The 12,792-nt window shown below is 39.7% G+C and overlaps 1 protein-coding gene across 6 annotated transcripts in view; it reads left to right on the top strand.

The window, feature by feature from the left end:
* Positions 1–12,792, top strand: part of LOC115222454 (neurobeachin) — a 322,620-nt gene that overhangs the window by 42,639 nt on the left and 267,189 nt on the right. For all 6 annotated transcript variants that reach the window (XM_036511698.1, XM_036511695.1, XM_036511694.1 and 3 more), the window contains exons 3-9: positions 1,216–1,342; positions 5,254–5,354; positions 6,119–6,214; positions 7,417–7,538; positions 8,785–8,911; positions 9,830–9,949; positions 11,772–11,918. In XM_036511698.1, coding sequence (XP_036367591.1) covers positions 1,216–1,342; positions 5,254–5,354; positions 6,119–6,214; positions 7,417–7,538; positions 8,785–8,911; positions 9,830–9,949; positions 11,772–11,918 — 840 coding nt within the window. The remainder of the gene's footprint in view (positions 1–1,215; positions 1,343–5,253; positions 5,355–6,118; positions 6,215–7,416; positions 7,539–8,784; positions 8,912–9,829; positions 9,950–11,771; positions 11,919–12,792) is intronic.

Genomic DNA, 12,792 nt, shown 5'->3' with positions numbered 1-12,792 from the left:
AGGAGGAGATATATGGATTCCCCAGCTGGAAAGGGAGAGAAAGACTAATGCCATACCTTCAAGGTATAAGGCAGCGAGCTGGCAGAAATGTTAGCGCGTCAGGCGAAATGCTTAGCGGTATTTCGTCTGCCATTACGTTCTGAGTTCAAATTCCGCTGAGGTCGACTTTGCCTTTCATCCTTTCGGGGTCGATAAATTAAGTATCAGTTACGCACTGGATTTGATGCAATCGACTTAATCCGTTTGTCTGTCCTTGTTTGTCCTCATTGTGTTTAGTCCCTTGAGGGTAGTAAAGAAATAGGCATAAGGTGAATGTAAAAGAGAGAAGAGGGAAGAATGGTGTGGCATTTGAGCTGATGTTCATACTTCTGTCAAGAAATCTTCTGTTCAGGTTGTACCTTTATAGCCCTTTGGAATAAGAGATCACTTATTTAAAAAAACAGGTGAGTGTTAGTGTCAGGAAAGTCATCAATAACATATTTATCTAACCCAGAGGTTGGCAAAGTGCTCAATATTGATGCTTGGGTGTCTTTGAGGCTACCCAAGGTGTTGATAAACATCTGAAACACTTCTGAGCATAAATGGTGCAGAATTGTTAACATTCTATTTTCTTAACATGAATAAAATTCATTTTAATGAGTTCATGAAATATGCTATTAAAAAGCAATAATGATACGAAACAACAAAGGAATTACAGCTTTTAAATCAAGAAATTTTATGTTAATTCATCATCATTTTCATCATCTCTTAACAACCCCGTTTCCATGTCTGCATGGGTCAGATGGAATTTGTTGAGGCAGATTTTCTGTGTCTGGATGCCTTTCATCAATCCTCACCTGTCATCAATCCTCACCTGTTTCCAAGCAAGGTAATATTTCCTCATAGCCAGACATGTTTTTCATGGAAGACTGGGAACATTGCTTGTGTGATTGTGGTGCTCATTTACTACCATGATGCTGAGACAAGGGCACACTCACACGTATGTGTATATGACAGGCTTCATTCAGTTTCCATGTACTAAAACCACTTCTGAGTCTTTGATCAGCCCAGGGCTCTGATAAAAGACACTTGACCAAGGTGCTATGCAGTGGACTAAACTTATAACCTTGTGGTTGGGAAGCAAATTTCTTCACCACAAAACCACACCTGTTCCTATCGAAATGCACATACCTGTACATATTAAAAATAATAACGTTTTCATTTTCATCTTTTCAGGCGGAGATTTGGAGTGTATTTACAGCCATTTTGAAGAAAAGTCGACGAAATTTGAATGCCTGTACCGAAGTGAAACTCATTGAACATGTTTTATGTATGCTGGAAGAAGCAGACGACATCGTTGCTGGTTTGTAATTCTTCTGTATATATTTATTTATGTGACTAGGTGCAGGTGTGACTGCAAGTGTCATCTGCTATAGCTCCAGATTGACCAAAGACGTGTGTGCATTTGGGAGATGGAAACTTAAAGAAGCCCATTGTGTGTGTATGTATATATATAGGCTCAGGAGTGGCTGTGTGGTAAGTAGCTTGCTTATGAACCACATGGCTCCAGGTTCAGTCCCACTGCGTGGCACCTTGGGTAAGTGTCTTCTACTATAGCCTCGGGCCGACCAAAGCCTTGTGAGTGGATTTGGTAGATGGAAACTGAAAGAAGCCTGTCGTATATATGTATATATATATATGTGTATGTGCATGTTTGTGTGTCTGTGTTTTACCCCCAACATCGCTTGACAACCAATGCTGGTGTGTTTACGTCCCTGTAACTTAGCGGTTCGGCAAAAAGAGACCGATAGAATAAGTACTGGGCTTACAAAGAATAAGTCCTGGGGTCGACTTGATCGACTAAAGGCGGTGCTCCAGCATGGCCACAGTCACATGACTGAAACAAAGTAAAAGAGTAAAAAAAGTATATAATATAAATGTAGGTAAAGTTCCTTTCTCAAGTCATGCCATCTCATAAGAGCCAGTTTCATGGCGTATACATTCCGCACCTGGATAGGATGTCGGTCTGTCGCAGGATTACTTGCTTTTGCTGGCTAGGTTTATTGGTGTAACGTGAAGTGAAGTGTTTTGCTCAGGAACGCAATGCATTGCTTGGCCTAGTAATCGAAACCACAATCTTTTGATCATGAATCCAACACCTTAACCAGTAAGCCATGTACCTCCACTATAAATTCAAGTGTGACTGCGTGATTAAGTAGCTTCCTTCCCAGTAACATGGTTATGGGTTCAGTCCCACTGCATAGCTCGGAACTGATTGGTCAAAGCCTGGTGAATCAATTTGTCTGATAAAAACTGAAAGAAACCTCTTGCACGTACACACACATATGTTCGTGTGTTTGTATCTCCTCATTTTGACATGAGGTGATGGTTATAAATGTTTGTGACCATCGTACATTTGTTTCCAGTCTTCCATGTCATTTGTGTCATTTGTTTCCAGTCATTTGTTTCATTTGTTTCCAGTCTTCCATGAAAAATATGTCCATTCATGGGGAAAAATTGACTTGCTTGGAAATAGGTGAGGGTTGAAGATAGGAAGGGCATCAGACCATAGAAAATACATCTCAATAAACTCCATCCAATTAATATCTTGTGAGTGAATTTAATAGTTAGAATCTGTAGGAAGTCTGACATACATGTTTGTTGTCGTTGTCGTCATCGTCATTGTTCAATTTCTGTTTTCCATGCTGGTATGGGTTGAGTGATTCAACAGGAATCGATGAACCACATGTCTACATTGAGCTCCAATGCCTGCTTTCTACAACTAGTTACCCTTCCTAAAGCCAACCATTTCATAGAGTGTACTGATTGCTTTTTTTTTTTTTACATGATACCAGTATTAGTGAGGCCACCAAATAACTCCCAAGATGAAACCCTTCGTCTGTATAGAGGTGTAGTTTTGAAGGAGATGGCTTTAGGCTAGGTATTGAGAGACTAAAGCATAAGACAGGGACAGCAAGAAGTGTCTTATTGTGGAAGGAGATTCCGGGCTTCCCCAGCTGGAAAGAGAGAAAGAATTAGGGAGAGCACACTTTCAAGGAATACAGTAAATATAAATGAGAGTATATGGATAGAGGAGCAGAAAGAGTGGTTGGGTGGGTAAGTTTGTGAGTGTGTGTGAAGTGTGTGACAATAATTAGAGACAGGGATTGAGGTGGGCACATTGAATGGAGCACACAGGTTTGGGCATGGTCCAATGGTAAATATCATTGATTGTGTGTATATGTGTATATATGTATATAGCATGTGTGTATATGTATTTAGTGTGTGTGTGTGTATATATGTATATAGGTACAGGAGTGGTTGTGTGATAAGAAGTTTGTTTCCCAAACACATGTTCCAGGTTCAGCCCACTGTGTAGCACCTTTGGCAAGTGTTCTTCTACTATAACCTTGGGCCGACCAAAGTCTTGTGAGTTATTTGGTACGGAAACTGAAAGAAGCCCATTGTGTGTATATATATATATATAATATATATAATATATATATATATATATATATATAATATATATGTATGTTGATTCGTTAGTTACACTGCACGCATTTTTTTCTCTCCTTCTTTCTGTGTTTTTTTTCTCTCTCTGTATCTTTCTGTTGAAGAGCGTAGGCTCGAAACGTTAAAGACTTGTTTTATTTATATTTCCTGAGCGCCATACTAATACAATTGTTTGTTTGTTTTCCACCTGCCTTCATCTTTTGTCTATTTTCATAAAGCTTCCCGTTATATATATATGTTTGTGTTTGTCCCTCCACCATCGCTTGACAATTGTTGTTGGTATGTTTACATCACCGTAACTTAGCGGTTCAGCAAAAGAGACCGATAAAATAAGTACTAGGCTTACCGAGGATAAGTTCTAGGGTCGATTTGCATGACTAAAGGCGGTGCTCCAGCATGGCCATAGTCAAATGATTGAACAAGTAAAAGAATTAAAAGAATAAAAGAATAGTATGTGTGTGTATATGTATGTATATAATGTGTGTATATATCATCATCATCTTCATTTAACGTCCGTCTTCCATGCTGGCTTCGGTTGGACAGTTTGACTGAAAACTGGTAAGCTGGGGAGTTGCATCAGGTTCTAACCTGACTTGGCATGGTTTCTATGGCTGGATGCTCTTCCTAATGCCAACCACTCCAAAAGTGAGTGCTTTTTATGATTGCCAGTTATGCAGCACTGGCATCAGTCGTGAGTATATGATGTCACTTGGCTTGACAGGTCTTCTGAAACATGGCATATTGCCACAGGTCTCAGTCTTTTGATATTTGCCTCCACATGGCCCAGCGTACGATCATGCTTCACCTCCTTGTCCCATGCCTTCCTAGGTCTAACTCTTCCATAGTTTCCATCCACTGTTAGAGTTTGGCACTTCTTCACACAGCTGTCCTTGTCCATACACAGCACATGACCATACCAGCATAGACGTCTCTCTTGCACACCACATCTGATGCCAGGCTTTTCTCTAAAGATGCTTATACTCTGTCATGTATGCACACTGACATTACACATCCAGCAAAGCATACCAACTTCATTTCTTTCAAGCCTGCACATGACCTCAGCGGTCACAGCCCATGTTTCACTGCTGTCTAGCATGGCTGTTCATACACAGGCATCATACAATCTACCTTTCACTCTGTGGGAGAGACCTTTGTTACCAACAGAGGTAGGAGCTCTCTAAACTTGTTCTAGCAGCCAAGTTCTCAGAGAATTCTCTCTCTCTCTCTCTCTCTCTCTCACACACACACACATACACACACACACACACACTTCATCATCATCATCAAGAAACCTGTTCTGATCTGGCCTATTCTTTCATACTTTTCCCTGTTTTTTAACCCTTGTCTCCCTGCATAAAGTTGCCCCCTCAGGGTTCACAGTCTTGCAAATGTATGGCAACCTCACTACTACTTGTGTGCCAAGTACATACCATAAAAGACTTGCATTAGGAAGGCCATTCAGGTGTAGATACCACGACAAAATACCCAGTGGAGCACAGTGATATCTTTTTTAGGCCCACTTGATTCTGTCAGATTGTCCAAACCATTCTGACATGGAAAATGAACATTAAATAATGATGATGAGAGAGAGCTAGAGTTTTTGTTGATAGATAGTGTTGAGGTCAGTGGAATCAGCTATTTGTGAGTGTGTGTATGCATGTGTGCACACATAGTAGGCTTATAGCTCCTGTTCTTATTTTTATCAAAGATTATAAATAGTTAAAACAAAAAAAATCATTTTTTAAAAATTTCTATTTGCAGACCTCTTGGTTGAAATGCTTGGTGTATTGGCAAGTTACAGTATCACAGTTAAAGAATTGCGAATGCTTTTCTCATTATTAAAAGCAAGAAATAATGAATGGGTAAGTTCTTTGAAAATATTTCTTTCTACTGAAGGCAAATGGTCAGCAATTTTAAGGGAGGGGCTAATTGAATTCTTTGACCTCCAGTGCTCAACTCGTACTTATTTCATCGACCCCGAATAATGAAAGGCAAAGTTGACATCAGAATGTAAAGACAGACAAAATGCTGCTCAGAATTTTGCTTGGCATGCTAATGATTCTGCTAGTTCCCTGCCTCAAGTTCTTTGAAAATATTACCAAGTTCCATTGATTCAATGACTCATTCATAGCCACAAGAATGGCTGTATGATTAAGAATCTCACTTTGCAACTATGTGGCGGTTTTGAATTGCGGATGACTGCATGGCACCTTGGTCTTCTACCGTAACCCTGGACCAATCAAAGTCTTGTGAATGGATTTCATAGATGAAATCTGTGTGGAAGCCTGATGTGCATTTGTGTTTGTTGCCCTGACCAACTAATGCATGACAGCCAGTCTTGGTCTGTTTATGTCCTCATAGCTAAGTGGTTTGCCAAAATACACCAATAGAATAGGTATTAGACTTTTTTATTTAATGTACTTGGGTTTATTTGTTTAATTAAGGGCTCTTCAAGGTAGTGCTCCAGCATGGCTGCAGTCTAATGACTAAAATAAGAAGGCAATAAAATTACCCTGTTGCTCTTGGTTATGATGGAGGTTGATGATAATATAATATTTTGTAATAACTATAATGTCATGCAACCATATTTTATTGAATTAAATGCCTTTAAATATTTGTTTTATAGCCAAGAAACTCAGTCAAATTGTTGTCTGTGCTCAGGCAAATGCCACAGAGACACGGCCCAGATGAATTCTTCAGTTTCCCGGGTAAAAAAGGATCGGTAAGTTGTTTTGGCTTTATGTAGCCTTTGAGTATCTTTTTTGCTGTGACCATCCTGATTTATTAATTATCCCTAATACTTCCTCAAAAGATATAACACTGCACCTAAGACTGAGGTTAGTAAATTGTTATATTACGTCAGTTGTCCTGAATGTGGAAGAAATTTGGACACGATGCACAACGGTGGTTAGAAGCCTTTAGATGTGGATGTTTCACAGATTGAGTAGAATAAACCGAAAATCCAAAGATACCTATTGTTGAGAATCAAATTCACAAACCTGTCATATTTTAGACATACAACGCAGCACTGTGAGTCACTACCTAAGACCATCCTGACAGAAAATGTGGAAAGTGAGAGGTTATGGAAGATATTTGTGTAGTGATGGCATCAAAGAATGGACTGAAAATAGGAACCTGGTTGTTTGTATGAATGCAGCACAACACAGAGGGAACTTAACACCTGACACAGGAAGGGCACCTGTTGATTTTTATGTGAAATTACTATATAGGTTTACAGTAATTCTTTTTTTTGCTTAATTTCACCCATCAAATCATAGTCACAGGCATGACTGTGTTGTTAAGAAGTGTGCTTGTCAGCTGCATAGTTTTGGGTTCAGTCCCACTGCATGGTACCTTGTGCAAATGTTTACTATAGTCATACTCCAACCAAAACCTTGTGAAACACTTCATCATCCACTTATTCAGGCTTGCAGAGTCAAACAGAGTTTATTGAGGAAGGTTTTCTTTGGCCAGATGCCCTTCCTGTTGCCAAGCCTCGCTTCTTTCCAAGCAACGTAATATTGTCCCCTTGACTAGACATGTTTTATGGAACAGTGGTTGCATAATGGTGACAGTAATTTAAAACTGTGATGGAATTTGAAGACAATGAGACACAAACATACACACACTCGCACATATATGCATGTACACAAACACACACACACAGTCATGCTTATGCCCATTGCATAGCTGCATCTATTGCTATGCATGCACCCATCAGCACCTGTGATATTAGCCATTCCATTGCCTGTTGTCACACCTACACCCATAGCCCCGCCTAAGCCTGTTTATGTCTATACCCACTCATAGCTACACCTGTGCCTGTCGGTACAGTGCCCATGGCCTTGTCTACACTCATTTACAAATAGAAATAATGATTATATAGTTGTACATAATATTTATATACCTTTCTTTTTCTTGCAGTATATCGCATTGCCTCCAATACGATCATGGCCTTATCAAAATGGTTGGGCTTTTTCATGCTGGCTTCGGTTAGATCCTGTGACTGGTGTCACTGTTGAAAAAGAGAAACCTTATCTCTATTGGTAAGTCCTACATATCATCATCATCGTTGCTGTTGTGACATCTGCTTGTGGTGCATTCATGGCTGTGTGGTTAAATAGTTTATTTCCCAGTCTTGTGGCTTTGAGTTCAATCACTCTATATGGTACTTCAGGCAAGTGACTTTATACTCTAGTCCCAGGCAAACAAAAACCTTGTGAGTGGATTTGGTAGATGGCAACTGAAAGAAGCCGTTGCAGAAGACACTTGCCTAAGGTGCCATGAAGTGGGACTGAGCCCAAAGGTTTGTGGTTGGCCAACATACTTCTTAACCACACAGCTACACCTCATCATCATCATCATCATCGTTTAACATACATTTTCTATACTGGTGTAGGTTGGATGGTTTGATGAGAGCCGGTCATTGATGGGAGCTGTTCAGACTCTGATTGTCTGTTTTGGCATGGTTTCTATGTTTGAGTGTCCTTCCTAATGCCATCCACTTTACAGAGTGTGGTGGGTGCTTTTTATGTGCCACCAGCACAAGTGTGGTTACACAGCACTGGCATGAGTACACTTTAAGTTGCATCAGCACAAGTGCGTTTTAGGTAGCACCAGTATGAGGGCATACTACGTGGTACTGGCATGAGTGCATGTTATGTGGTACTGGTACAAGTGCATTCTATGTAAAGGACAAGCCTGTATGTATGGATGACCCTGGTTTTACTTAGCTTGACACATTGTCTTCTCAGCTACAGCAAATTGCCACAACTCCTGGTCCCTTGTCATTTCCTCAGTATGTGTAATATTTTATATAACATATATATATATATATATATATATATATAATATATATATATATATATATATATAATGTCCAACTGGCTCTGTGCCGGTGGCACGTAAAAGGGCACCATTTGAGTGTGATCGTTACCAACGTTGCCTTACTGGCACCTGTGCCGGTGGCATGTGTAAAAAGATTCAAGAGAGGTCATTGCCAGTACTGCCTGACTGGCCCCTGTGCCAGTGGCATGTAAAAAGTACCCACGACACTCTTGGAGTGGTTGGCGTTAGGAAGGGCATCCAGCTGTAGAAACCCTGCCAGATCAAGATTGCAGCCTGGTGTGGCCGTCTGGTTTGCCAGTCCTCAGTCAAATCGTCCAACCCATGCTAGCATGGAAAGCGGACGTTAAACGATGATGATGATGATGATGATGATGTCGTTGTTAAAGCGACAGTGGTGATAATGAATAAATATAGAACTTGAAAGTTGATTTTTCTCTTTTTCAGTTTCCGAACAAGTAAAGGTGTCGGCTACTCTGCACACTTCCTGGGAAGTTCCCTTGTAATAACCTCAATGAAACTTAAAGGCAAAGGTTTCCAGCATTGTGTAAAATATGAATTTGCACCCAGAAAGGTAAAGCAGCTGTTTGGTTTTTGCTTTTTTTTTTTTTTTTTTACTTCATTTTGGTGTCTGGTTTGCAAGATTCCTTATTTGTATTGAAACAAATTTTGTTGTGTCTAATGAGGAGAGGTGGGGATTGGGTGACTTAATAAGGGAATTTTGATGGTTAGGTTTAAGGGAGTGAGAGAGAAAGAGAGAGTAAAAGATATGTATACATACATTATATATATATAAAGAGAGAGAAAGAGAGAGTGGTGGGATCTATATATGTAGAGAAAGAGAGAACATACTTAGAAGGGTTAGAGGTAAAAAGAAAAAGAAATGAGGAGGAAAGGATTTAAGTTTGAAACAGAAGAGGAATTGTTGATAAATAATATCAGAAAAGAATATGGTTAGCGAATAAGAGAAGGGATAAGAAAGAGAAGGATTAAAGAGAAGGAGAGAGGAAGACAGAGAGAAAAAGAGAAATTGAAAGAAGAGGGAGACATAGTTTAGTACATATTCCAACAACTTCTTTTGCTGAACTGCTAAGTTTCAAATTTTGACACAAGACTAGGTGGTATTGGAGGCAGGAATTTAGTTGATTTCATCAACCCTATTGCTCTTCTAGTACTAGTATATATTATTGGCCCTCTTAAAGGATGAAAAGTTGACATTGGAGAACCAACTTTGCTTTCCATTCTTTCTGGGTCAATTACTGCTGCTGCTGCTAATAATAATAATTATAATAATAATGATAATAACACTGTGAATTACACTGTGAATTTGCATGTGTAATCTGAGAATGCATACAATGAGCTTCTCTGCCCTAGGTGTACGGAAAACACTCAGCGAGAAACAGAAGAAAATTTGAAGAAAGAAGGAAAAAACATAATAATAATAATGATGATGATGATAATAAAGTAATAATTTTTTTGTTTTTGTTTTCAGTGGTACATGGTAACAGTGTGCCATGTATATTATCGATGGAGTCGCTCTGAGTTGCGGTGCTATGTGGATGGAGAACTTGTATCATTCACAGATATGTCTTGGTTAGTTAGCACCAATGATGTAAGTATTGCCTTTATATTTTCTTTAATATGCATTTCCTCATATTTTCAACCCCCTAAATATTAAAGATGTATATTATATACAAGAACTAAATGCTACCACATTTCTTCCCCATCTTTGACTCCCCTCACCCCATACTCTCTTGCAACCTCCACCCATCCACACTTTTGGGTGATCTGTCCCTTCTAGACACCTCATCACCCCTGTTTTTATCTCTTTCCAATTCCACCTGCACCCCTACCCTTTCTTCTAAATGTGGGTAGTCAGGTTGGCTAACCACAGCTCTTGTCCCCTTCTCTCATACATTTACCCCTTATCTTCTCCAACTCTTATTTATCTTGTACCTTAAGCATTCACCCTGAAACCTCATGATCTCTAATTTCATTTTCTTCTCCACCTCATCCAGTCACTCCTACCCACTCTTCTAAAATATGAGTAGTTATATACATAGCTTCTCTACTGCAAGAAACCTCTTACTCTCAGGCTCCTTGTTGCAAACTTTAACCTTCATCTCTGAGCATAAAGGCACCACCTTCAGGTTTGTAGTCATGCGCACAGCATAGCAAACTCACAATTGCTAGTGACACAAAAAAGAAATCCCTCCAGTACACACTGTAAAATGGTTGGCATTAGGAAGGGGCATCCAGCCAGAGGAATCATGTGGAAGCAAACATTGAAGCTCAACATAGCCTCCAACTTTGTCCAGATTCTCTCTTATCCGTTTTCTCCCTTTCCTGTTGGGAAGGCCATGTATTTCCTCTACTGCAAGACGTATTCTTTTCCCTCTGTCATACTTTAACTTCTCAACACTTGGCATAAAATCATCTCTATTCTGTCAAGAGGTCTTGTCTTGCGAGTTACTTGGTGACCTAATGTGTACTGCTACCATGAAAAATAAAAGGCCTAGTACACTCTGGGTGTACATCCTATTTCTTTACTACCCGCAAGGGGCTAGACACAGAGAGGACAAACAAGGACAGACAAGCGGATTAAGTCGATTATATCAACCCCAGTGTGTAACTGGTACTTATTTAATCGACCCCGAAAGGATGAAAGGCAAAGTTGACCTCAGTGGAATTTGAACTCAGAACGTAGCGGCAGACGAAATACCGCTAAGCATTTCACCCGGCATGCTAAGGTTTCTGCCAGCTCGCCGCCTGGGTGTACATCCTGATACCTCATCTCCACCATCCTGTTGAACCCTGTCAAACTGTGCAATTTATACTAGCATAAAATGATGCCAATTACAGCAACATTGATAACAGCATTGTTTTATAAGACAGTAAGAGTGTTGGACAAATGCTTAATGATATTCCTTCCAACTCCTTACATTCTAAGTTCAAGTTTTGCTAAGATCAGCTTTACTTTCCATTCCTCTGAGGTATTTGACTTGCTCCTCCCCTCAAAAAGCAGGCCTTGTACCAAAATCTGAACCAGCTATTTTATATCTTCCTTAAGGTGCCAAGCTGGCAGAATTGTTAGTGTATTGGGCAAAATGCTTAGCAGCATTTCTTTTGGTTCTTTATGTTCAGGGTTCAAAGCCTGCTGAGGCCAGCTTTGTTTTTCAACCTGTTGGATCAATAAAATAAAGTACCAGTCAAATATGGGGGAGGTGGGGACAGTGTAATTGACTTTTTCTCACACTTCAAAATTCCTGGTCTTGTACTAAAATTGTAAACCATTATCTATTTCATAATTTCTGCTCTATTTATCTTTTTTTTTTTTATTCCTGAGTCAGGTAGAATTGTCATGCTCTTGTGATCAGTAAAGTTGATGCCATTAACGCTCTTTTCAAGACATTACAAATATATTCTCTTTCCAGCCATTTGACAAATGCTTTCTTGGAGCGAGTTCTGATGGAGACCCAGATACTATGTTTTGCGGACAGATGTCTGCAGTGTACCTTTTCAACGAATACCTCACAGCTAATCAAGTAGCAGCTATTTACAGCTTAGGACCTGGATATAAGGTATGCATACATAAAATTTGGAAAATCAGCAACGCATGGGTATAGTTGAGTGGATACTCTTTGCTCTGTTAGGATGGGGGTCTTAGGTTTTGTGTCATTGCACAGCCTCTTGGTCAGTACTTTTTATATTATCATCATCATTGTCAATAAAGTCCACTCTGTCATGTTTGTATTAGTCAAATGAAATTTGAGGCAGATTTGGACCATAGCTAGATGCCTTTCCTGTTGCAAACCCTCACCTTTATCTAAGCAAGGTAATATTTCCTCACGGTTAGACATGTTTTCACAATGTATTGGAAATTGTTTGTATAACAGGGACACTCATTTGTAACTACTACATGATGTATAGACAAGGAGATATAAACATATATACACACACACACATATACATACATGCCTACATACACCCCTCCCCCACACCTTTTCTACCTATTATTCCTGGTTGTGACGATAGAGTCCTCAGACACCTCCTCCATAGGATCCTATCAGAAGCTACTATCATTACACTTTCTGGCTGGGTTCCAAGTGTGACCAACTAAGACCACAGATATTATCCAATTATCTCATTCTTGGTCTATACTTGGGTCTTTTGCTTGTTGGTTCAGCTTGAATTTGTCTTGCAGTCTTTTCCTGTAACATTCTAATCACATGTCCATAGAACTGAAGCTGTGACCTCTCAATGCAGGGAATTAGTTGCTCAAATTGGAGAGACTCCTTGACCTCTGATCTTGCACCTTGTTGAATAACATTACTTCAGAGATCATTTGGAAGAAGCCCCCATGTCAGCCTCTTTTTTGGCCATTGCCTAACGTTCATGACCATAAGTGAAGGTAGGCATGGAAAACGATTGAAAGAAGAACCTAACTGCACCATT

This window comes from Octopus sinensis, linkage group LG20 (genome assembly GCF_006345805.1).
Source record: "Octopus sinensis linkage group LG20, ASM634580v1, whole genome shotgun sequence".
Classification (NCBI taxonomy): Eukaryota; Metazoa; Mollusca; class Cephalopoda; order Octopoda; family Octopodidae; genus Octopus; species Octopus sinensis.
Note: the sequence above shows the minus strand (reverse complement) of the source record. Positions and strands in the feature narration are given on the sequence as shown.